The following is a 25588-nucleotide window of genomic DNA, read 5'->3' as shown; positions in this document are numbered from 1 at the left end:
GCAAATTTCCGTTCTTGGATTCTTGGGCGCAGTCTCGAAGATGACGCAGTCATGTCGTAAGTTTTTGTCCAGTTCTAAGATTGCGACCACTTTTCCAAATCTAAAAAATAACAATAAAATCCATTAGTAAAGAATCAGTACGCCACAATCAACTAACTGTTCGGATCGATAATTTCCGGCATGCCACGGTGGTAACCTTGGTTGGGGAAAATATATAAACCGGCACCATTCGGAGCCGTCGGCATCTGATTTTGTTTTTTCGGCAATAATACCCAAATCCGAACCCAGCTTTGATGAGCGAAATTTCTACTTACGTCGCACAAATCGTCCGTTTATCATCTTCAAGCAGCTTGCTGTAACCGTACCATCCGATGATGGCCATTTTCGAATCGAAATTCTAAACCATTACACAAAAAACTAATTCGGAAAATCCGAAGCGAAAGCAAAATCAAAACAGCACCAGCTAAATTCTACCATTTTGACAGATGTGTTCATTCGGCCACTCACCTAGAATGAACCTCTGTCACTTTACCCATATCGACTACAAGAATAAGGTGACAAATCTCACGGTGACTCCGAGGTGAGGTGACAATCATCACGTCACGCGCGGCGCAGAATAAGGGCCATTATCTGCGCCGTCCCGGGTTACGGCTTTATTTGTTTATGAGGTAAAATCAGTGGTAAAAGTGTGCCCCCGTGCCAGTGGAAAATAAACGAAAACGCTCTATATCAGAGTTTCTCTTTATTCTGAGATAAACTTATCATTTAGTACTCAGCTATGATTACAGCTATTACATTTAGCTGTTAAAGATACTAATATGCATATGAATGCTTTCGAGATGCGACTTGATGTACATAATCAATAAAAATAATCCCTGACTTGTTTCCGCGGGATTTCCATCCATGATTTTATTCTGGATTGTGTGTGGGGCCAAACTAGTAGCCACACGCACACTGCCTAAACCACTGTGAATATCGTCGTTGTCGGAGTTAAACCCGAATCTAGCTCTCTGCTTCACGCACATGCGAGCCGATCAACGTCGCCCCTTTCGTGAGCCATTCCTCGGCGAAGTCAGTCATGTGCTCGGCGCTCGCGTGTTGGGTGATTTCCACTCGAAAGTTGAACCTGCACAATGGCGACTGTGTCAGGCTTGCCGGTTTGAGTTTTCTGAACCGGTGAAGAAAAGAAAGTAAACGGAAAGAAATATTTGGAAATCGCCCTGCACGCGAGGAGTGTAAGTGGTGCCAGAAGAAGCGTTAAGTGATGTAAACGTAAGTATAAAAAAGTGAGTCGAGAAAAGTGAAAGCAAGACTTTAAAAGGAAGCGCGCTGAGAGTCCGCTTTGAAAATTCAAAGGAAAAGCGCGCTGAGAGTCCGCTTATGAAATTTTGAAAAGGCGCGTTGAGAGTCCGCCATCAAATTAAAAGGCGAAGCGCGTAGAGAGTCCGTTTCTGCAATTCCAAAAGAGCGCGCTGAGAGTCCGTTTCTGAAATTTGGAAATGACGCGTTGGGAGTCCGCCGAAAAAGAAGAAGTGCGTTGAGAGTCCACTTCTGGAATTTCAAATCAAAGTGCGTTCAGAGTCCGCTTTTAGAAATAAAAAAAAGATGCGCGTTGGGAGTCCGCGTCTGGAGTTTCAAAACAAAAAAAAGCGCGTTGAGAGTTTGCTTTTGAAATTGAAATAAATTGAAAAGAAAGCTCGTTGTGAGTCCGCTTTTGAAGTTATAAAAGGGCTTTTAGTGTCAGTTTATGGAGTCAGATAAAATAGAAAATGTCCAATTCTAAAATGACAAGCGAAGTTGCTTGGGAGGAAAATATATTAAAGAAAAAGCACGTTAAGTATCCAGTTTAGAAATACCGTGTTTGGAGTCCACTTTGAAAAGAAGGAATTCTATACACAAAAAAGGAATTGTGTTTAAAAGAAAAACAAAATCGTTAAGATCTCGCTTCTTATATTTAAGAAACAAAGCGCGTTAAGAGCCTGCTTTCGAAATTTGAAAAGTGTGATGAGGGTCCGCCTTTGGAAGAACAGTTTGGAAATAAATTAAATTTGAATGTCTGCTCCAAATAAAAATAAAAAAACTCAAAATAGGGAGTGTTGGAACTGGGTTTAAGTAAGCAATGCTGATAGAAGCTTACATAGTCCGTTTCGTGGAAAAAGCGTTCTAGATTTTTATTTGAGTGTCAAATAAGAACAATGCTAAGATACCAGAAAAGCATAAAGAGTCCGCTATTCGATTCAATAACAAAGGGTGGTGATAACCCGATTTGACTGATATTTCAAAATAAAAAGAATATTAGGGAATATATGATCCAAGCAAAATTATAGAAAAACAAACTATCGTGTTAAATTGACTGGCAAATACTTGCGACAAGTCCGATTTGAAAACAAACGGATAGATGTGATGGGAGTTCACTTTCGTTATCCATGAAGAAGCTGTCAAAATTTGAAGAAAAATAAATAATAAGAAGAACAATTGGAAACATGTGCACTTAAGCTGATATCATTAAGTAGGCAACCCGCATAATCAAATATCATACACTAAATCGTTGATATTATTCTGTTCTGATTATATGAATAGTTACTATTCGAGTAATCGTTCTTAAATCTTCAAGTTTTTAGCTAATTTTTCAACTTTTCATGCGTCTTTGCTAGAAATGATAAAAAAATATTTTTGTAAGATACACGTAATAATCCTGAAATCCAAACTCGTGATGCAACTGAGTGTGGCGTGTGTCTTCACTCAACGAAGCAAAAATAAAAAATGGCGAGCGTGTGGTTGAAGTGAGCAGAAGCTCGCATGTAAAAATGGCAGATATTTTCAGCCGAAATCTCGGTAAGGACGATTCTAGTCCAGTTAAATTTCTATTAAAACGACGACCTATTTGATTTTCCAGGAAACGTTCGGAAACATATACATCTTCTGGTAGCGGTGAAATCGTCGAGGAGGAAGTCAAAAAATACGTCCGGCCTAGGTAAGAAAAAAACTTGTTTAGTGAAAATTTTCATTTTTTTTATCCTTCGTTTCTTCAAGTTCCTCAGCCACGATTGCGACCACCAGACACCAGCCGCTACCGACCGTACCGCCATTAATTTTTCTTCTCCCACGGCACAAGAGCACTCGGCAACAGACTGGGCACAGCGGTCACAAGTGGTCAGGGACGATATGCTGGAGTCTCAAGTGTTCGCCGAAACAAATCATAACAGAACACAAATAGAATGTGTACTTTTTTGCTGTGATTTCGTGTCCCGAACCAAACGGCACCAGTTTCTTCCAATTGTAAAATAAGCTCCGGCAAAAAAAAGTGCCAGTGCCAAAATGAATACCAACACTTCCGGCACGCTGTCGAACGGGCCAGCGGAAACGACGAAAAATTCTGCGGTTGAAATCGCTCAAAAACAGAAAGCTCTGCAGGCACGTCTTCAACTGCCATCATTGTCAACGGATTCCCGGACAAGTGATTCGGAACCGTGTGAGCCACTTGCAGAAATTCAGGAACGGAAGAATCTTTTTCCAGGTAAGTTCAATTATAGTCATGTTTTGCTTACCTTGTTGCTTGTTTACCTTAATTTGAAAATTTTAAGAAATTGATTCATTTAAATTATAAACACTAAAATTTAGTGTTAGTTAATTAATTAATTTCTTTAAAACTTTAAACTTCCTTTAATTTTATTTCAATTTTCAGAAATATATTGTTATGCCATATTCGTTTTCATCTGGTGGAAAGATGGTTGTGCACCAACTGCTGTCATCTTCATATAAAAAAAAAACGCTTTGACAGCACTTGGTGCACTACCGGTGACCGGTGCACCACCAGGATGAAAACGAATATGGCATTAGTTTTAATTCTAATTTACAGAAAGCTAAGAATAATTCTGACAACTAGGAGCAAATATATTTTCTGAGGATAGTGATTTAGACGATTTATTTTTTTTACAGAAATAACTATCCCACTGGCTAAAAGCAGAAACAACAGGAAGGTGGTGAACACCCGCATACTAAAAAACCATATCTCAAACAGTCTCTACGATACATCTACGGTTTCAGAAATAGTGATTGTATCTGTAAACGTAGCTGTTCTTCTAAACTTTACTTCGCCAACGATAACAACGAAATATGAACGTTCATGTGAACACGTGCGATGGTATCTGAAAAGGTGATAGAATGATTTGAACGATTTCCTTTAATTTTTCTTTAAACGTAAAACTGAACTCTAACCGTAAAACAAACCGTCCATCCCTTGTGTCATACTTGTCATACCCGCTCTGGGTTGCCAGGTGCCCAGATTTGTCTGTAAAACCAAGACTTTTGACCCTTCTTCCAGATATTGGTCAGACACAGATTTTGCCCAGATTTTAGCTGAGAGTGCCCAGATTTTACAGACTTTCAAAATTGAGTGATGAAATCAATATTCGTGTATCGAATTTGATCCGTAAGTGCCAGATTAGACTGAAATCTCGCTTGTATCCATTGGTATTTGACCAATTATCATTAAACACAAGATCGGCATGGTACGTGGCAGGAAACAGTGTTTGTTGTATAGTTCTCAACTTGAAAATAACGCACAGCAAAACACCCCCCCCCCCCCCCCGCAATTTCTTGTTTAGTGTCAAATCTGTGATCATCTTTATGCACAGACACTCCCAGACTTTTTTTCAAAATTGCCCAGATTTTTTATCCTCAACACCTGGCATCCCTGTACCCGCTCGTCAAAATCAACGAAATGCCCGGTCAGAGATGCCAATTGGTTTTGTACAAACTCAGTACACAATTATGGAAATAATTTAATTTTTTCTACTATCATTATACTTAACAAATTTCAGCTCTTGATTTAGGCCGATGACATATAGTGCACGTGATGCGTGTAGCGCCGATGTGGTCTAGTGGATAGGCTGGCGCGAGTCTGGTTTTGGTATGCCAGGCGTACTGGGCTCGATTCCCGGTATCGGCAAGAAAAGTTTTGGGTTCGAATCCCATAAGTGGCCGACAGGTAAGATGTGTTTTCTCTTATAACTGAATTCGGTACCCGACAGATTTCAAGTTCATGACGAACTGCTCCAATTCATCTGAATTTGAGGTCTTTCATTAGAAAAATTGCAGAATCTTTAGATATTTTTTTTTTATTTTTCTTATAGTTGTCTAAACCAACCTTTCATTTAACCATGTCAATCATTAAAAATTTCTTAAAGTCATTAAGTCAGTAAGTAGGTCTAAAAGCATTCGATCTAAGCCAATAAATCTTTTTTAATTTTCACATTTTAATCTTATAATGGTACAATTTTGAAAATTTAGTCTAGTTGGCATCACTGCCGAGTGCTGTCAACTGAAATAGAAGAAGAATACGAAAAAAAACAAGATGTTTCGTTTTTCGCGTTCAACTTCAACTCGTTCAACCTTCTTAAGTTCCAGCAGCAACAATTCCTCTACGATTGTGGTCCGGCGGACGGACAGACTTTTAGGACCCACTGGGGGACATCAGCGCAAAAGGTAAATTTCATTAACATTAGAATTTATTCGAATGTACGAAGAAGGTTTCCTTTATTTTAGCAACTGGAGCTGGAGGAGCAATGTTATGCTGGGAGGAACATAACTACGCTGGAAGGAACATCGAACGATGGATGGATTTATTGACCAGCAGCTACGTCAACGTCCCGCCCGTGTTTCGGAAATACCTCTTCCTGGTAGAGGAAAGGAAGGAAGGATTCCGGTAGCGCCGAAATAATGAAAGCACCCATTCGCTGTGCATGTGGCCGGATGGAACGTTGTTGTCGATCCCTGACAACAACTCTGATATCCAATTCTTGATGGATGATTTTGTAAGTGAACTAAATGTATAAATATTTAATAAATAATTAAATTCAAACCAAAATATTTTCATCAAAAGATCCGAAAACCCTGTATTAAAATTTGCACATGTGTGCGTGCCACATTCACGTATGATTCCAATAAGCGTAGGCATACCTTCGGAAGGTACGTTTTGTCAAATCGTTTCAGAACTTTTACAGCCAGTGTTCAGTTATAAGAGAACTCTAAGAATAACTGTAGTGAAAACAGTTTGATGACCAAAATACGTTTTCCACGAGCGGTTTTTGGACGTTAGCTCAATTGTTTGGAGAACAGTTCCTCCATACAATCGTTTTAACAGTTTTAAACAGTAACATAACTTAACGCCATATTCAACAGACCGTCGTTTTGGACTTCACATTAAGTGGAATGTTTTTTACGATGTCAGTTAATGTTTTTTAAAAGTTTTTTTACGCTGTTCCAAATGATTGTATAACTATTGTAGTAACTGTTTGGTAACAGTATTTTTCTATTCGGGCATTCTTGAACTGCTAAGTAAGAGCACAATTGATCGTGAACCCAATGCCAAAGGTTTCTGCAGAACCACTGCCAAAGCCCAGTAAAATTTGCCCATCGGTTGGAGCCAGTGGTCAGGAAGCCAGTAAACTTTACTGGGAGCATTCACACTTGCCTTGGTTGAAGGAAAATTTTTATTGTTAAGTTTCTCGAGAATAATTTCTTTTATGCGACTTCTAAACGAGGAATCGTGATACGGAAATTCTAGGTAAAGATTCGTTTTCATAATATTTTAATTTATGTATATTAATTAAAATTTCGATCTAATATTTTGCAGAGAGAGTAAACCTAGATTGGTGATTCGAATGGTAATGGCGGTTCAAAATGAAAGCATTCTTGACTTGGATCGGGACTAAAAACCGTTGATGGAATGCCCAAAGGAAGAACAGACAGCTGAAGGCGGAACATGCAAATATTGCCTAACAACAATATTTAAGCTTCCCACCATCAATCGATTCATAATGTCACCAGGTGCACCACTATCACCATGGCATCATCAACAGCAGCAACAGTAGATCTCTGGCGGATGGAGAATGTTCAACATTCTGGGTCATCTGGTAGAATCGAACACGACGAAACAGCGACCATCAGTAATGAAGTGAGAATATTGTTTTTTTTTGTTTTTGCAAAAAGAAATTCTTAATAATGGATTTATTTTAATTTCAGATTTATTTAAAACTCTGGATACTCCATAACAAACGCCGATGAACGAAGCGAAACCACTGCTAGGAGTGTACAATAGTCATCAAACGCAGCAAGAAATCTACTTCCAACTGAATCGAGAAGTTGGGCAATTGACAACAGGAGCCGAAAACCATTCCATCGATACAGCGGGAATACTACCTTGGCATTATTTACTGGAACTGTTTCTATAGGATCCGAAACTGTATTGTAGTTTTGAAAATTCAGTAGCTTTCTCTGCTCGAATGCTGCCTTGACTATTCTGGGCATTCCGGGTGGGAATAGTACTCCGATGAGTCTCAGAAAAGCAAGCTGAAGAATCACTATAAAATTTATCAATTTTAGACAAGCTGCTGGAAGATTTTAGTTATTCACTAAGGATCTGAATTAATGACGATATTTTTTTTCAATTCAGGTTTTTTTAATTCTAAAATTTATAATTTATTGTATACATTTTCTGTAAACAAATTAAAATTGAAACAATAGTTCAATAAACAATATTATCTCTACATGAATGCTCTGCCTTTTTATTTTTGGAAAGAAGGTACCTTTAATTACTTTTAATTGTAAAAAGATCTTGAGAAGATCAGCTGTAGCGTCAGAAAACGTGAAATTGAAGATTAAATAACGATAACATCTATCGTTTAGCTACAATTTGAATAAAGAAAAAAGCAAAAAAAATGAATGGTTACTCTACTTAACGACCCGTTCGCTGTATCGTAAAGTGCGCCCAAACGATTCCATTTCATGGAAAAAAGACTACCTTAATCGTACATCAATAATCCAAAACTATAAATCTAATCTTTCGTGTGTCTTAGGAAGAAGATAATGGAAATCGTTATTGTATGATACTGCTCCATGCGGGAACAGATTAACACATTTATCCGTCAAGAAATTAAATGACTTTGTCGGTACGAGGATGAATGGGGGATGTCAGAAAAGATTAAACGATGAAAAGAAAACTTTATTTAAAAAAAAATAAGAATACTTTTCAATTGTGATCACCGATGCTGAAAAATCATTTTGCTAAGTTATCTCCAACGCAAATACGGCAATTGGATTCATTTAAATTAGAATTACAGAAAAAATTAAATCCAAAAAAAAAGGCAAATATTATAATGATTACCAGAAATATACTTAAATAGATTCCATGAATTGCTAAAGCATACGATCTAGAACCAAGGCTTTCTTACAAAACCAAAAACGCATTACGGAAATGGTTTCATTTGTGTGTGAGTGGAAATAAAAGTTAACATTTTTCTCAGAATGGATGATCCAGATGAAGTTGTTTTTACAATGAAAAAAGGGGGGTTTAACGCCATTAAGCAGTACATTGAATATTGCTATTCATGTCAAACGGATTAAAATTTAAAAAAATTGGATGAACATTGACGCGATATTAATAATATACAAAAAAGCCTAATATATCGTGTAGCAATTTGCCATGAAGTTGGCCTGAAAAAAAACGAACTATGGTTTAAATGTAATGAATAAAAAGACAGCAATTCTCAAAGGCAAATCGTTGGCCAAAACACACGGAAGCAAGTGTTAGATGTTCTCAAAAAAAAGTATGAAGAGTATGAATTAAAAGACTTCCTTAATCAGATTTGATTTAACATACATGTTTTGAGGTGTTTATCAAGTAATTTTTCCCTTTTTTGAAGCATTTCGCATCCAAATGTGCGATATAGATTTTACTAAAGATTTTTGAATTTCTAAACCCTGCAACCCTGCACCGGCCCTATTCGGATTGATACACTGCGCTTTGGGTTCGGTTGCAATAATTTTACACGAATACTAATACAGTTCTTCGCTTGCTTCGCTCGCTCTGCTGATTCAGCGCTCGTACATGCCTCGTGCGAAACGGTCAAAAGTATAACAGGGTTACCACACGTACAGATTTATTTAGAAAAGCGCAGATTTTTGAGCTAGTTTTTGCTACAGAATCTGCTCGTACAGATGACAGATTTTTTGTTGTTTTTGAAATATTTATAGTGATTGAAAAAGTTACAATTGGTTAAAGTATTAGAAACTGTTTCAATTTCAAACATTGGAGTTGTGAAAATAACCGACTCTCCGACGATTGTACTAAATTTATCGTCGGTATAGATTTTTTATGAAAAAAGGACGGATTGAAAACAAATGTTTTTTGGTTGCAGTACAGATAAATGAGGCAGCACTGCAGTCATCGCTTTCGTCCTTTTCTACTACGCACACATGCAAACCCCGTTCATCGGCAACACGAAAGATCTTGTCGGAGTAATTTCTTTCAATCTCTCCGTCTGACTCCCACCAGTTTTGCAATCGAACATGACGCCAGCGTTGTCACATTTAAATCTGTATTTTCGAGCCAAAAAATCTTTTTAATCTGTATAAAATCTCAAAAATCTGTATTGAAATCTGTAACAAAAATTTTCATTCCAGATACTTACGCTGAACTATGGTGACCTTTTAATAATGCGTAGTGCACTCATTTGGACTACGCTGCTCATTACTGAGGGCTGCTATTTGTGCGACATGTCAAACCATAGTGTTAAACCTGCACTCAGAGGAAATCTTATTATAAATTTCATAAGATACATCTTATGAACCACTTTTTTGCGTCCAAACTAATTTTTCATAAGAGTCTTATGAAATTCTTTCAATTTTCATACGATGTTCTTATAAAAAATAGAAGAAACGGCATTGTGAAAAAATGATGAACACATTCATTCATAGCATCAGTTTTTTTTATCATCTAACAGTACGAAGCAATCGCCAGTTCATAGTAATTATAGTTTTCCTTCAATGTTAAATGTTATTGTTATCGGAATGGTAAGTTCGATTTGATGTTTTTGGTGTGAACGTTGAATATATTAGTAAACTAAAATACATTATATGTTTACTTTTCAGCAAGCTGATCGGCAAAAAACGAAAGGTCGAAGTTTAAGATGCGGCAAAAAAAACCTTGATGGAGCCGACTGTTGATGCGCTGCTGATGGTGACCATGAAGGATTTAATTTCAAACGAATTTGGCAAACAATAAAGTGAATGTTTTCAGCATGAAATATCGAGAATTTTTCTTATTAGAAAGTGATTTACTGTTTCCATAAGAATCTCTTATGAAAAGCAACAACCTCTCATTGAAGTAGGCGTTCATCTTCAGAATTCATTCGCGTCATAAGACAATCTTATAAATTTCATTAATTTTTCTTATGGCGCCACTTCATAAGAGAATCTTATGGCATACATAATAGTATTTTTCTGAGTGTGCACTCAGAAAAATACTATTATGTATGCCATAAGATTCTCTTATGAAGTGGCGCCATAAGAAAAATTAATGAAATTCATAAGATTGTCTTATGACGCGAATGAATTCTGAAGATGAACGCCTACTTCAATGAGAGGTTGTTGCTTTTCATAAGAGATTCTTATAAAAACAGTAAATCACTTTCTAATAAGAAAAATTCTCGATATTTCATGCTGAAAACATTCACTTTATTGTTTGCCAAATTCGTTTAAAATTAAATCCTTCACTGTCACCATCAGCAGCGCATCAACAGACGGCTCCATCAAAGTTTTTTTTTTGCCGCATCTTAATCCTCGACCTTTCGTTTTTTGCCGATCAGCTTGCTGAAAAGTAAACAAATAAAGTATTATAGTTTACTAATATATTCAACGTTCACACCAAAAACATCAAATCGAACTTACCATTCCGGAGATAACAATAACATTTAACATTGAAGGAAAACTATAATAACTATGAGCTGGCGATTGCTTCGTACTGTTAGATGATGAAAAAAACTGATGCTATGAATGAATGTGTTCATCATTTTTTCACAATGCCGTTTCTTCTATTTTTCATAAGAACATCGTATGAAAATTGAAAGAATTTCATAAGACTCTTATGAAAAATTAGTTTGGACGCAAAAAAGTGGTTCATAAGATGTATCTTATGAAATTTATAATAAGATTTCCTCTGAGTGTGGTAACGCTGATGACGCAATGTTTCAAACACACGATCGGCCGAATGATATTGATGCTTTTTGACGAACGGTGATGTTAATGTTTTTATGCAATGCTGTTGTCGTGTTGCGTCATATTTTCACAGGCTGCCTCATGTAAGGATTTTCTTAAGTTCAGTCTGCAAATTAACAACTTAACGTTGAGCGAGACAGGTACAGCTATTATGTGAATCTTCAGTTATTAAAATATATGTTTATGTCCTGTTGACTTTTAAACAAATGGAAATGAATAGGCATTATTAAATGCCTAAATGGGAAAAAACGCAAATACCCATATGGTGCCAGTTGGAAGGTTAGGTACTGGTTACATCCGTGCATGGCTCAATTGACAATGGCGAATCGCTGTTGAGGTTGGGTGTTTTGCATGAGCACGAATGCAGATAAAATTCCAACAAACTTGTGACATTTATTGTGGATTTTTCTTTCTGAGTGAAAAAGTAGCTTCATCCATCCCTTTCGTTTCAGCGGGAAAGCTAACGCTCATTCTCAAACTAATGAAAGAAATTATAGCTATAAGTATATGAAGACAAATGTTGCAAACGACTTAAGTTTTTGGACGAGCCAGAAGATTTAGTTAACCCGAATAGTAGAAAAAATGCCTTTTATTGTAAATGTAAAAGCCGAGCTTCGAAAATTCTCGAGCAGAGACAAAAAAAATGGCCATCAATTCGATAATTTCATGTTGGATTTCTGTTTCAAAAGCTTCCTGAATTTGGGAAAAGCGCTTGGCAACTCTATTCTTAATTGATTGTTGGAAAGCCTTGATATGCTCTGTTTCATTTTGTTAGAAAAGCATACTTGTGAATTTAAAGAAGCATGATTCCGCAGAAACTTCAAATCGAAACGTATCGATAACAGTCGGTGTTCAAATGAGGCTCTGACAGAAGACGTTGATGGGGAACTAGAGAAACTTTAAATTTTTTTTGAAGCTAGAACTTTTTATAAATGTGAAATTCCTAAAAACAAAATACCAACAAGAAAACTTCTTATTGAAGAAGACCTGCTGAAATGATGTTGTTTCAGCCTGTTTTTGAAAATGGCCTTCATGGGTCATGAAATGTTGAGGCAGGATGCCCAACACGAATCATGCAAGCTGAATTATAGCTTTGACGGTTAACTCAATGGTTCAGTTGAGCTGAGATTGAAGATCGCGGTATACAAATTCCCATATGTTCAACAGAGAAAGCAATAGCCTTCACTCGAATTTCACTCCGATTAGCTGTCATTTTTATGATAATTTGTGTAAGAATAAAGAGCAAGCTTGATACAACAGCCAACCTTTACCACGATTAGTTGCGCTCAGATAGTAAACCTTCCGTATAACATGAAGTTTGATAATTCATGTTCTGTTCCATTGAGCTTGGATTGTCAACGAAAAAAGATACTGTTTTGATTTGTTTAATTAAGCTTGGCTGGTAGCCGTCAAATAACTTAAACTATTGTGTTAACAGTTTTTAATAAAGTAGAAGTGAGAGAAGTAATTAGATCAATACAGTTGAGTTGGGTTGGACGACCTTTAATATGAGCAAGGAAGCGGTTTAGAATTTGAAAGAAGTTTCCCCTACTTTGTTAGAAAAACCAAAATAAATGCAGATGTTGGTTTTTATTTTCAATGTGCTTAAAAAGGTTGATAACACCCTCGGTCGGTAGCACCAATAGCCAGCACGTGATTTGAACTGTTAAGCTGTAAGCGCTTAGCTAGATTCACTCAGTTGCATGAGCTTAGCAAATAGCCTTTGCAAATTCCGTTGATTTGTAAAATTGTGGTTACTAACAAGAATGATATGGCGGGTCAAGATTGCTAGAATGATGGAACGTTGAACGCCTGGAAACATTTCACGTTCAATTTTTTTTTTCTTTTTTTCATCAGTGAAGAAGGAGGATGTGTGGGGCCAAACTAGTAGCCACACGCACACTGCCTAAACCACTGTGAATATCGTCGTTGTCGGAGTTAAACCCGAATCTAGCTCTCTGCTTCACGCACATGCGAGCCGATCAACGTCGCCCCTTTCGTGAGCCATTCCTCGGCGAAGTCAGTCATGTGCTCGGCGCTCGCGTGTTGGGTGATTTCCACTCTAAAGTTGAACCTGCACAGATTGGACTTAGTTATTTTCTACAAAAATAGTAGAAATTACTTTAAGGGTAGAGTCAATGTTTAAAAAATGTCAAACAACTGATATAACTATTCTGCCAAACGAGCTTTATATGACAAACAGCATTATCCTCGAACGACGATATTCCAAATGACCTTCGGTCAAGTCGCGTACCGTTTTCATGTACGCAATTTACTCGACAACCTACCTAATTTCAAGAGTTTGATTGGTGAATTTTGCTTTTCTTCGAAAGACAAAAGTTCACAAGCATCATCTTTCATCATTACCTCTGTATGTATCTGGTTGGTATAAACTCACGTTTCAATATAGCCAATCAGCGTTAGCTGTAAGCCGCTTAATTTAAGCTTATTTACATGGTGGCGGCATTCTCAAGTTTGAGTATTTGGGATCAAAACCCCATTACGCTTTTCATGGGGTAGCATAATTAAATTTATGATTGTAATCCGAGAAGCGTGAATAATTTAAAAATAAACTGCACATTTTCAAAAATTGATGCATATATTTATAGCAAAGATAGAAAAACTGTGAATGAAAGTTTTATTTGACCTAAGACACCGATTTTTTACTTCTTCGAAGACGATAAAATTGGCTTACCTTGTGCCGATTTATCCAAAGGAATTGCCTGAGCTTTCAGTCGCTGATCGATTACGTACAACATTTCGGACCCGAGATTTAGTACAATAAAAAGGTTAGTAATAGTCATCGTTCTCCAGACGCTTCCGCTTCCGCTTGTTCAAATTTATATTCACCGGAAAATACTAGTTCTTGATAAATCTTTGTACTTGAGTAAACTGATAGAAATTGTTTAGGTAATACTTTGCCCTAGCTCAACGTAGTGAAAAAACTGAATGAAAAAGGATATAAGCCTTCCAAAACATTTGTTGTTGACGAAGGGAACCATGGCAATATGTTGTTACCGTTGTTACCACATTTTCTTATCAGCTCGGTCACTCGGTCGACGTTTTGTTGAGTTCCTTTCTTCCTTTCGAATTGTACTAAAAAATAATCCTTGCATGCCGGTTTGAACTAAACTCCTTTCTATCCACCGTTTCAAGAATTAATGTATATGAATTTTATCAAAGCCGGAAACGAATGGAAAGGTACACCTTTGAATAGTTTTCCAGTAACCAACGAATAGTACAAATACCTTCGAGTATGTACTATCCATTAGAACTTTGTCTCGACTGAGCTTATGAAAGTTTCTTAACATAATCTATCAAAATATATTAACGTGCTTTTTCATGAACATACCTAAATATTATATTGACCAACTCATAATTTATCAGACTTTAATTAAAGTGTCTACAGATTTTACGAAATTACTTTTCACGAGACGATATATTTTGAAAATCTTCATTCCACAGATGTCTTTGGATGCCTATGATTTGTACGCAAAACTTTGGGTCATGATTGTCAAAAATGGCCAGAAGGAAACCTTCGAAAAAAACCTGAAAGCATGTCAGACTGATTACGAAATTATTACTTTCTGCCGTCGGGAGCTAGAGAAATCAGGTTTGCTGAAAGATTTAATGCCGCATGTAGATGACTGCAAGGACGAAACCCTGGCAATAGCGCACCGGAAAGAAGGCAACCAATATTTCCACCCACGAATAAAACGTTACACGGACGCTTGTGAATTTTACAACCAAAGTATAGCTGTGTCGCCAGTGGGCTCAGAGAGTATGGGCATCGCATATGCTAATCGATCTGCAGTTTGTTTTGAACTGAGAGAATACGAAGATTGTTTGCTAAACATTCGACTAGCTATGGAAAACAACTATCCAAAGCATTTGATTCCGAAGTTGGAAAAACGTATGGCTGAATGTTTGAAATTAGCCAGCAAAACGCCAAATGTGAAGAAAGCTAACGATCGACAGCAGCCAAAGTTGAGTTACAAGTCTAATCCTAAAATACCTCATATTTCGAGTTGCTTAGAGTTAAAGGAGGATCCACAGTTTGGACGTTATTTAGTGACAAATCGAGATGTTAAGGCTGGTGACATTTTAATCATGGAAGAACCATTCTCATCTATTCTACTCACGGACCTCAAGTATTCTACCTGTGACTTTTGTCACGAAGATTTGTTTCTAAGATTGATTCCTTGTGAAGGTTGCACGGTCACAATGTTTTGTTCGAATGCCTGCAAAGATAAAGCTTATCAAGCTTATCATCGGATTGAATGTCCTATCGTGAAGGAAGCGCGAACTTTGGTTACAAAGGTTATATTTATGGCTTTCCGAACAACGACGACGGCAATCAGTACGTTTGATAATAATTTTGACGAACTTAAATCGCATGTTCAAAATATTGATGAGACTACACTGAATCCATTTCAGTTTGATTGGAACACAATAACTGCTCGCGAAAGGTATAGCACAATTCATGCATTGGCGACAAATAAAAACCTACGCACTCCTAGCGATTTGTTACAGCGATCGATCTATGCAATAGTTCTCAGCGATGCATTGTTCAACAAAACATGGCTTAAAGATATTTGCGATGGAACTGAATCTCACAGAGATTTCGTCCGTGTTCTTATTTTTCATCATAGCCAAACGTCGCCAGTTAACATGCATTCAACGATGTACATAAACTATCGGCCTAATACTGCCGACGTCCATGCACATGATAATTTAGGCTGTGGTGCTTTTCCGATACTTAGCATGATCAACCACTCTTGTTCACCGAACATGGTACGAATAACACTTCCCGATGGAAGAAATATGGCTTTCCTCAATCGACCACTTAAAAAAGGCGATCAAATTTTTGATAATTACGGGTAAGGAAAAATAATATTGTTCAGTTTTGTATATTCATTCATTTCTTAATTTCAGATTTCATCACTGCCTCGATACTTTCAAGGAGCGCCAATCCGGTCTAGAACAACAATACTGTTTCAAGTGTCAGTGCGAAGCTTGCGAGAAAGATTATCCCTTATTCAATGAACTACCACAACTTATTATTCTCAAATTGTCAGATCAACCAATCAGCCCTAGAGAATTGGATCTCTTGAGTCGCCACGACCTTGAAACAGCCCGTGAAAAAGTGCCTACATATTGTCGATTTCTGAACAATTATGACGACCAATATCCACAATTTTTAATCAGCTCGGTTCAAGAAGCTCTACTTCGGTGCTTCCATATTATATTCGCCAAACAATCTCATAAACTAAAATACAAAGATCTTTGCGAGTTTTAGGAAAAAACCAATGTTTTGTTACTAATGAATCCATTTATTCAATCTGTTGTTTTTTAATTTTTATAACTGCAATTTATTCAAATGTTAATAAATATTTCTTTCCTACAAAACCTTGGATGCTCAGTGCATTTGTGACAGCCATTTCGTAATCTGTGAATGGAACCGTCTCGTGTGTTGGAGCTTTAAGGCCCTGCTTTTCCACTAATCCAAAAAGATCTTCGAACATTTCTGTTCGTTTTGGATTTGTGGCATTGTTTTTGCTCCATCGGGTCATCCAAAATCCGCGGAACTGAAGATCTTTAAAAATTAAAGAAGCTGTTGGAACGTTGACCGGTTCTCTGGACATTCCGCCGTATGTAACCATTATTCCATGGTTGTCCAGGTGCCGCGAAACTTCCAATGCATTTTTGCCTCCCACGCAATTTAGGGCCAATTTTGGTTTTCTGAACTGCCCTTCCTTAAAGATTTTTGTTATTCGTAACTCCTCTTCTGTTAAAATCTCTGCAGCTCCCAGGTCTGTTAAGAATTTACGCAACTCATCTATTTGAGGCCTGTTGCGAACGATACCGATGCAATTAACTTCCCATGCGCGACAAAGTTGGATAACCGCCTGACCACAAGCCGAATTAGCTCCGTTCTGAATTACAGTGTCCCCAGGTTTCAGGGCCACAAAATCTTTCAACATGCGATAGGCCGTACAAGGATTGACTGTGATAGTGGCGGCAGCAGCCATATCGATTCCCGGAGGAACCTTCATAAGATTGTTGTTCATGTGTAAGGCATGTGAACGCCAAGTTCCTAGACCGGTAGTACAAGGAATCACCCGATCTCCAACGCACAAACCATTTACGCCAGCACCGACTGCTATCACTTCACCTAAGCATTCATTTCCTCCTACTGCCGGAAATGTAGGTTTCACTGGATATTTTCCTGAAAATGGAAATTTTTTATAATCATTATAATAAACGTAACTTATGGATACTTACCTTGAATTGTATTAATATCAGCCGGGTTGATGGGTGCAACTAGCGTTTTGACCAGCACTTCCCCGTTGCTGGGATCATTTACGGTTTCACGATCGATCCTTAGCACTTTGGCCGGGTCTCCAAATTCGTTGTATCTCAACAGCGATGCAACAACACTCATGCAGCGCCCGGCCACAGAACCCTTGAAGGTCGTACTGCTTCGAAACAGCGCAAACATTTTACTTTGTTGTCCCTGTAGCACAAATTTCTAATAATTTAACTATATAGCGTATTTTGATATTTTCAAACGAAAATCAACCACTGAGTAGGGATGTCATCCGAATTTCCCCGACTTTTGGAGTTTGTACTACACGGAAAATAATAAAAAGGTAAAATTTACCGAGACAGCAAAGGTAAACGCTCGCAAAAGCCAAAAAGGTAACTTCTACCTTTTCGAGGTAAAACTCACCTCACAGCGAGGTAAAATATACCTGAAACGAAGAATGAAAAAAGGTACAATTCACCGAGAAAAAAGGTGAATCCAAAAAAGGTAAATTTTACCTCGTAGCGAGGTGAAGTTCACCTGAATCAAAAAGTATAATCCACCTAGAAAGAAAGGTAAATCCAAATAAGGTAAAACTTACCTCGTAGCGAGGTGAAGTTGACCTGGATTGAGCTAAACAAAACGGTACAAATCATCTCGAAAAAAAGTAACTATTTGACGAATCCGTTTATTGAGGTTAAGCTGTTTTGCCGTTTAGGAACAAGTTTTGCTTCGTGCACATTATGTGAAAATCGGAACAAAATGGTAAGTATTTTCTAAGATTTCATTTAGTTGTGCTGGTTCTCTTCATAATACTTTGCTTTTGTTTCAGATCGGCCCACAGAGCTTCGTCTTGTATTCCCGTCAGCCTTCAGATATTATTCCGGAAAAGCCGGACCTGACAAGCTTGGCGAACAAAGGACTTGCCTCGACAATTTTTAAAGAACACGGTGATATATTTTAAAAATAAATATTAGGTAAAAGTCCCTATTTATTTGAAATAAATACCATTTTTTTCATGAATTGTGTTTTTTTTAAATTAATTTTATTGAAGAAACCAATCAAACAAACAGTGAATGGGAAAACGGTATTATTTACTATTTAGCTAGGTGAATGAGAAAATGGTAAAATCTACCTTTTTGCTAGGTGAATTGAAAAAAGGTAAAATTTACCTTTTTGCTAGGTGAATGAAAAAAAAGGTAAAATTTACCTCGAAAGAGGGTGGAAAAAATTCACCTCGCAAAAAGGTAAATTTTACCTTTTTTTTATTTTCCGTGTAAAATTTTAACACCTATACACGGTAATAAGTTTGAGATCAATTATTGGCTTACAGTTACTCACGGGTGGGGTATTCTGCATGTTTGATCAATATTGTCAATTGTTGTCAGCAATTGGACCTAACTGTTTGATCAATTGTCAATTGTTGTCAGCAATTGGACCTAACGGTCTCCGACCAAATGACCCTATTTTATTAAAAAACGTTTTTGTTTTTATCGTTTTGTAACTTTATTTTGTACCCTATTTTGTACTTTCGTAGTATCGCTTTCTAATTCAAAACAATTTCTTAGAGTTAGAGTGTAGAGTATTCCAGAGAGCGTCCCGACGTCACTCACCCGCGGGCGTCGCCGACCGGACACCGTACGCCGGACGCAAAGACGCCGCTAAAAAATCTTAAACTGATGATGATGCCTTCAGTCATCGAGCGACCGTTGAGCGGACCGAGCTATAAAGTGTGTGTTAACAATCAGTAGCTTATCAACACTACAGGCTTAACCATATTTTAAGTCCCAAAATTTCCAACAAAATGGCCAGTTTCGGAAAGTTGTTTGCCAGCCGAGTCGGTGGGTTGACCAAAATTGCAAACTACAGCAATGTTCGGTTCTACTGTGCTGGTAAGTTAAGTTTTACATCTCTAGTAACTTAATTTGGTGGAGGCTATCTCAGCTGCCACAGAATGACATGGCAACATGCGGTGTTTTATGAAATGTACATAGGTACTACAAGAAAATCTTGTGGCATTGCGCTTGCTCTCAAGTGCTAACTTGTTGCATTGGAAACATATTTAATGAATGAATGCACAATTCAGTGAACGTATCAATACTGCTTAAGAAAAACAAGCTTTGATTAAGCCTAATCGTCATCGAGTTTCATTTTGACGATTATGACTATTACGTAAGCGACAAGCTGAACTGTATGTCTAGATAGGTCCTGTTCCATTCGATTCAATTGGTTTCACCACACATTCGTGGATAAATTTGTAATCGTCGAGTGTCGGTGCGTTGGTATCTTATTTAACAGTGCATGTTAAATAAATTTGAACATAAACTGTAAACAATTTTATTATTCAATAATAGCATTTAATTCAATAAATACAACAACATTGAGCATCTAGAAGATGAATATAAAAACAATCATGATATGTTTTACTTTCGTGCCAGAAAATTAACCATAAGTTCCCACTTTTAGCATCTACAAAAACTTACGATTTCATCAAGACTGAGCTGGTGGGTGAGAAGAAGAATGTCGCACTGATTACTCTGAACCGCCCGAAGGCATTGAATGCGCTGTGTAACGGACTTATGAACGAGGTCAGCCAAGCTCTGGATCAGTTCGAGGCGGACAACACTGTGGGAGCGATTGTCATCACAGGCAGTGAGAAGGCCTTTGCTGCCGGTGCCGACATCAAGGAGATGCAGAATAACACCTATGCCAAGTGTATTACCGGAAACTTCCTGAACAACTGGACACGTGTCGCTCAGACTCAAAAACCGGTGATTGCTGCGGTCAACGGATACGCCCTTGGTGGAGGCTGCGAATTTGCGATGATGTGCGACATTATCTATGCCGGTGACAAGGCCAAATTCGGACAACCGGAAATCGCCCTCGGAACAATCCCTGGAGCAGGTGGATCGCAGCGCACGGCCAGAGTAATGGGAAAATCCAAAGCCATGGAAATGTGTTTAACCGGTAACATGATCAACGCCGAAGAAGCTGAGCGTTGTGGGCTTGTTAGCAAAGTTTTCCCAGCTGATAAATTGGTTGGAGAGGCGATTAAGCTGGGAGAGAAAATTTCCACATTTTCACCATTGATCGTTCAACTATGTAAGGAAGCTGTCAATACGGCGTATGAAACGACCTTAAACGAAGGATTGAAGTTCGAAAGGCGCCATTTCCATGCCACCTTCTCGACCAAGGATCGCCTGGAGGGTATGACTGCTTTCGTTGAAAAGCGTGCTCCAAAATTCACCAGTGAATAAACCAGCAAAAGCATTGAAGCATGTTTATGATTCTGAACTGTCTGTTCAGAATAACTGACTTCACGCAGTTATTACACACACTCGGTAAACTCGAGCATAAGATGCATTTATTAAATTTTAAAATATGTTAGAAAATGCAAAGCATTTTCCAGTATAAGTGAGCAATGAAGTAATAAAAAGTACCTATAGTTTGTAAAAGTTTTCGTATTTTTATTTTTTTCATCTTTCCTTCCATGTACAGATTAGTATCTACTGAAGGATCGTCAAGATGTAGTCTTTCGCCGAAACCCATCTAATTCTTTTGTTGAAAAATAATTTTTAGTAGTCGCCCGCATATTTGTTGTCAAATTTAACGTTTTCACATGCATAAGCAAATTGCTTACTTATGTGATTTTCTCATGAGATGAACAGAAAATTTTTTTGAAGGGAGATTAACAAAAATTCACCAGAAATAATTCGAAATTTTTTATTATTGGTGACATGAACATAGAGAACACAATAAAGCCAATAAATCGATCTTTTTTTTTGTGGCTTTTAAATAGCTCGGGGAGCTGACGCTGGAAGTGAAAATTAGAGATAGTTTGGAGAAGGAAATTTTAAAGTTTAGAGTAGGCAGCGTAGAGTAGTAAGCGATCATGAGACGTTGGCTAGACCATCATGCACTTCATTGTATCCATTCCGGCTGGATATGGACACAATGCAGTTCAAGATGATAAACCAACCCCTCCTGATACCAGTTGGAGGAAGGACAAGGGTGGGTTCGAGACTGGCCTCTACTTACTCCCCAAGCATCTCACCTGTCAGCAACTTATGGGATTCGAACCCAAAAGTTTTTCTTGCCGATACCGGGAATCGAACCCAGTACGCCTGGGTTACCAGACTCGCGCCAGCCTATCCACTAGACCACATCAGCGCTCAATTAATGCCAATAAATCGATCTTGGAATAATTTTTCATCAAATTCTAATGGGAATATTTAATTTGATGACTACTCTGCAGGTTATTATACTGTTGAATATCCTAATGGACATACTTGTTTCCCTTCATAGATATCCTTATTTAAATTTATTTATTGCGACCTTCAAAAAGAGATCAAACGTCGTTTAAATTTTATTTGTAATGAAAATTTTGCAAAAGCAGTGAAGGACATGAAAACATACTCAAAGTTATTTTGGAAATTAACTAAAATTTGGATTGCTGAACGTTTCCAGCAATTTTTTTTGCTGGAAATCGAGGCAAAAATTTACAGTGTGCTGTTAAATTTCTTGAAAAAAAGTGTGGTCCGTTTCGCAATTATGGTCATTTCAAAAATTCTATAAAGCAATTTCTTCTTAATTCCAATGTATCATCAACACTTTTAAAATCGTGCAATATTTTTTCATTATATCATAATTAACCTGTATCATGTATATATTTGTAATTATGTTATTGTTCATTTAGTTTTTAGATATCTATTTTCATTGCTTAGTTCAATTTCATAATTTGTGTACATTTTTTAATCGCTTTATTATTATGTGATACCGTAAACTGGGGGAACTTTGATCACTTTTTTCATTAATTTTCGAATATTTTGGAAGGGGTTGCTCTTTCGTAATACCTCAAAGCTTTAAAACCCTTACTGAGGTGAGGAGTATTAAACATGATCATTGATTGCAGTAAATTCAAACGACATTGGTGGTTATAATTAAACGTTTGTTACAAAACCAGATTTCGAGTTTAGGGGTAATTTTGATCACTCTGGTTTTAACGTATCTCAACATCATCAAATTTATTGTTTTGATGCCATTAAGCACAGAAGGCTCAAAACATCGATAACTGTATTTTTTTGTTTGAGCTCTATTGAATTTTTCAACGTTTTCTTTCAAAAACAAATATACTCGAAAGATGGACAATGTTGTTGCATACATTTAGGGTCAAAAATTATAAACCTTTCCTAATATTCAGCAGCACTTGGCAGCACTTCTTGTTTTCAATTGTGTTTAATATTCGGAGCGATTTTGTTTTTATATTTTCCTTTTTCAATTCGTTTTAAAAATCGCGATTCGTTGATCTACGTGTTGTTAACGATCAATAGTTTTATTTGTCAGTGAAGTTTTCGGTCTACGATCAACCTTCGATCGTTAAATTAGTGTTGTGTTTAAGTGTCGGTGATTGCGAAAACAATACCTCTACCACCTCTCCCCGCACAAATTTTTCGGGTGCAGCGACATCTAGCGGCAATTTTTTGAAACTGCTTTTGTGTGCAACATTGAAGCATCTACTCGCAGTAATCCCCTTCAACTACATAGCCTACCCGAGCAGACTTTGATGCCCAAATTGATAGCAAACTGAGATCATAATAAGGTGTCAACAGCAAACTGACATCATGTTTTGCTGTAAAATTTTGTACGAGAGCAAAATTAGGCATAATTAAGGTTTCATATAATTTTATTTGACAGCAAATTGAGGCCACATTTAGGTATCAAAAGCTAACGATGAGCACAATTTGGTGTAGAATTTTATATGATAGCAAAACTAGGCATAATTAAGGTATCCATATATTTTTATGAATAGAAACCTGAGACCAAAATTATAGCATAATTTGCTGTACAACTAACCCAACAACAAAATTCAGCATAATTGAGGAACACTTAATTTTGAAAAAAACATTAAAGTTGTAGCCTCATCAGGCAAATAAAATCCAACACTGATGAGATTTAGATCCCATTTGACGGAGTTCTAAACCGTTTGACATTTAATGGAACACGAGTGGGGTTGCTAGTTTTCCACTGGATTTGATCTAATTTCTTTGGTCCAATTATTGTATAAATTAGACCCAAGAATAGACCACGGATACAGGTGCTCTAAGAGAGCCAAATACAAAATTAAATTCCTGCATGCTAACTCTCCGACACTCAAAAACCAACATACAAAACTGGCAACAATAACCCCGTCAAATCTAGCGTAACATTTCATTAGGGCGAAACTGGCAAATGTAAACAATCAATCTATCAAATAATTAATTAAAATCAATTGGGCGAAACTTCTTGCTGATACATTTTTTTTTGTAACCTTGAAGCCTAGTCCACACTAGGAGACGTTTCGTCTCGAGACGGTCTCAACGTCTCCCATTTTATTCGGGATACACTGAGACCGCCTCAGGTTTCCAACAACAACCACACACAACAAAGTTCGTCTCATAACAAAAATCTCAGTTCATGTTGACTAGTGTGGACTAGGCTTAAGGCTCTTCGAAGATGGTGAATTTTTCCATTTGTGTAGGACCAATAGGAGTAACTGATTTGACCGTGTGTTTATCTCACGGTGTAATTAGAGTTTTTGTATGTAGGACCAAAGAGCGTAGCGTAACTTCAAAAGCAAAACAAAAACGACCAATCAACCAGACAAAACCTTCAGGCACAGCTGAAAATGAAAACAAAAAAGTGCGGAACTCTTAAATATCTTGAATTTACTGAACAAAGTTATAGATATTGATGAACAATAAACAAGATAAATAATACGCTCATTTCTCAATTGTGTTTAAGAAACAGTATTAGTTATTAAATTATTAATTAATTTAAGTTAAATTTTTATTTATCTAATACGATTCAGTAAGATGTTTCGAAATTCCAAACGTGTTTTTCTCGTTTCGAGTATACTGATAATTTCGCCCTTATGAAATGTTAAGCGAGAACTGTCAATGAAAATCAAAACAACACGAAAACGAAAGTGCACGAAAGTTAAATTTCGTTACCGTTTGTTTGGTTCGTTTAAAAGTTTTCCAATTTAAGTGGATTAGCTGGCGGATTAACTGACGGGAATGTTGTCGGAGGATTTCGGTGTAACGTTGCGTTGGTGGCTTGTGGATAAGGACCGTGAAATTATAGTATTGTTCCATTATCAGGTGTAAGTTTGTTTTTTTTTAATTCTAGTGGTTCTAATTTGTGTGCCTTGGATTGCATGTACTCCGGGGTAAACTGACGTAGGAAAACGTACTCTGGATAAGAATCGACAAGCATAATCAGGCATAATTGACCCAGTTTTAGCAGCAATATGAAATCTGGGTTGCGGTATCGTAATTGTATCTCACAGGTAAGACCAACATATAGCCGTGATTAATCTTTCTCGTCCTATTTCAGGTGCAGACGTTGTCACCCAAGTTCTTCGATAAATTATGGTGTCTTCGAAAACATGGTTACTAACGAAGAACATGAGACACCCTCCCAACAGTCCGCACTGGCTCCAAATGGACGTCTCCGGAAAAGTACCCTTCATCAGATGCTAAAGACGGTATTTCCCTGAATAACTGTGAGTGTTTTTTTTTTCTAACAGAACTAAACTAATATTAGGAATAAGGGAAGTGAACAATCTTTGCTACTCATGCGTAACTATGTAACGAATGAAGTCCGGTTTCCTTATTTCCGGACTTCCAGTATCATTTCAAATAGGCATGTGCCCGGCTTTATTTTAAAGCTTGAACAAGAATTTATGAGTTAAAAATCACAAAAAGCAAGCTCTAATGAACTCGATATTTAACACTTTTAACACTAGAAAGACTGTCAAATTGAATATACCTATTTGGACCGTGACCAGTCGAATGACTGGTAAAGGCAAATTTTTTTATTACATATTATTTTGAACTTTTTTCTTTTGATATTATTTTGTTACTTGTTCGATAATATTTTGTTATAAAATGGAAATATTTTTTCACCATGGGTGTACGGAATCATTTTGGTATAGATGACGAATGCAAGTATGTCATGAAATGATTATTCCAAAAAATAATTATCAAAAAATTAAAACACATTATCAATCTGATCAGAAAATCATGTTAAATAGTTATGAGTATTGAATATGGGTGCACGGTTTCACTTCAATTTTATCGTAGTAGATATTTTCTAGCACCCATCAATCTGAAGTTTTTCAACGTGTTGCTTATAAGTTATACCTGATATTGTAGGTTTAAAAGCATAGTTTTTCTAAAAGTA

At 37.1% G+C, this 25588-nt stretch overlaps 4 protein-coding genes and 2 long non-coding RNA genes across 6 annotated transcripts in view; 4 read left to right on the top strand and 2 right to left on the bottom strand.

Moving 5' to 3' along the window:
• Positions 1 to 14018, bottom strand: part of LOC129744620 (protein OSCP1) — a 40015-nt gene extending 25997 nt beyond the window's left edge. Inside the window, exon 1 of the mRNA XM_055737236.1 lies at positions 13754 to 14018. Within this exon, the coding sequence (XP_055593211.1) occupies positions 13754 to 13862 (109 nt within the window). The 5' untranslated portion in view covers positions 13863 to 14018. The remainder of the gene's footprint in view (positions 1 to 13753) is intronic.
• On the top strand, positions 2526 to 3992 carry LOC129744625 (uncharacterized). Its single transcript, XR_008736962.1, has 4 exons — positions 2526 to 2835; positions 2897 to 2974; positions 3034 to 3517; positions 3940 to 3992. It is a non-coding gene; the product is annotated as an uncharacterized LOC129744625 (long non-coding RNA).
• Positions 6343 to 7556, top strand: LOC129744624 (uncharacterized). The gene is made up of 2 exons (XR_008736961.1): positions 6343 to 6568; positions 6638 to 7556. It is a non-coding gene; the product is annotated as an uncharacterized LOC129744624 (long non-coding RNA).
• Positions 13616 to 16468, top strand: LOC129744617 (SET and MYND domain-containing protein 4). The gene is made up of 3 exons (XM_055737234.1): positions 13616 to 13847; positions 14524 to 15938; positions 15994 to 16468. Exons 2-3 carry the CDS (start codon positions 14524 to 14526, stop codon positions 16355 to 16357), a joined length of 1779 nt encoding a protein of 592 aa, XP_055593209.1. The 5' UTR covers positions 13616 to 13847; the 3' UTR covers positions 16358 to 16468.
• LOC129744618 (enoyl-[acyl-carrier-protein] reductase, mitochondrial) lies at positions 16371 to 17674 on the bottom strand. The gene is made up of 2 exons (XM_055737235.1): positions 17344 to 17674; positions 16371 to 17287 (listed from the first exon to the last, which is right to left on the bottom strand). The coding sequence occupies exons 1-2, from the start codon at positions 17558 to 17560 to the stop codon at positions 16431 to 16433; spliced, it is 1074 nt and encodes a 357-aa protein (XP_055593210.1). The 5' UTR covers positions 17561 to 17674; the 3' UTR covers positions 16371 to 16430.
• Positions 17675 to 19043: 1369 nt separating this feature from the next.
• Positions 19044 to 20820, top strand: LOC129746238 (probable enoyl-CoA hydratase, mitochondrial). Its single transcript, XM_055739802.1, has 2 exons — positions 19044 to 19257; positions 19832 to 20820. Exons 1-2 carry the CDS (start codon positions 19170 to 19172, stop codon positions 20620 to 20622), a joined length of 879 nt encoding a protein of 292 aa, XP_055595777.1. The 5' UTR covers positions 19044 to 19169; the 3' UTR covers positions 20623 to 20820.
• Positions 20821 to 25588: the final 4768 nt, after the last annotated feature.

The sequence above is a fragment of the Uranotaenia lowii genome, chromosome 2 (genome assembly GCF_029784155.1).
Source record: "Uranotaenia lowii strain MFRU-FL chromosome 2, ASM2978415v1, whole genome shotgun sequence".
Lineage (NCBI taxonomy): Eukaryota > Metazoa > Arthropoda > Insecta > Diptera > Culicidae > Uranotaenia > Uranotaenia lowii.
The sequence above is the reverse complement of the archived record's forward strand: the minus strand, read 5'-3'. Positions and strand labels throughout refer to the sequence as shown.

Coding starts and splice junctions, on each gene's coding strand:
- LOC129744617 (XM_055737234.1), top strand. CDS start 14,524: ATGTCTTTGGATGCCTATGATTTGTACGCAAAACTTTGGGTCATGATT. Junction 15,939..15,993: donor CAAATTTTTGATAATTACGG/GTAAGGAAAAAT, acceptor TCTTAATTTCAG/ATTTCATCACTGCCTCGATA.
- LOC129744618 (XM_055737235.1), bottom strand. CDS start 17,560: ATGTTTGCGCTGTTTCGAAGCAGTACGACCTTCAAGGGTTCTGTGGCC. Junction 17,288..17,343: donor TGATATTAATACAATTCAAG/GTAAGTATCCAT, acceptor TTCCATTTTCAG/GAAAATATCCAGTGAAACCT.
- LOC129746238 (XM_055739802.1), top strand. CDS start 19,170: ATGGCCAGTTTCGGAAAGTTGTTTGCCAGCCGAGTCGGTGGGTTGACC. Junction 19,258..19,831: donor TGTTCGGTTCTACTGTGCTG/GTAAGTTAAGTT, acceptor TCCCACTTTTAG/CATCTACAAAAACTTACGAT.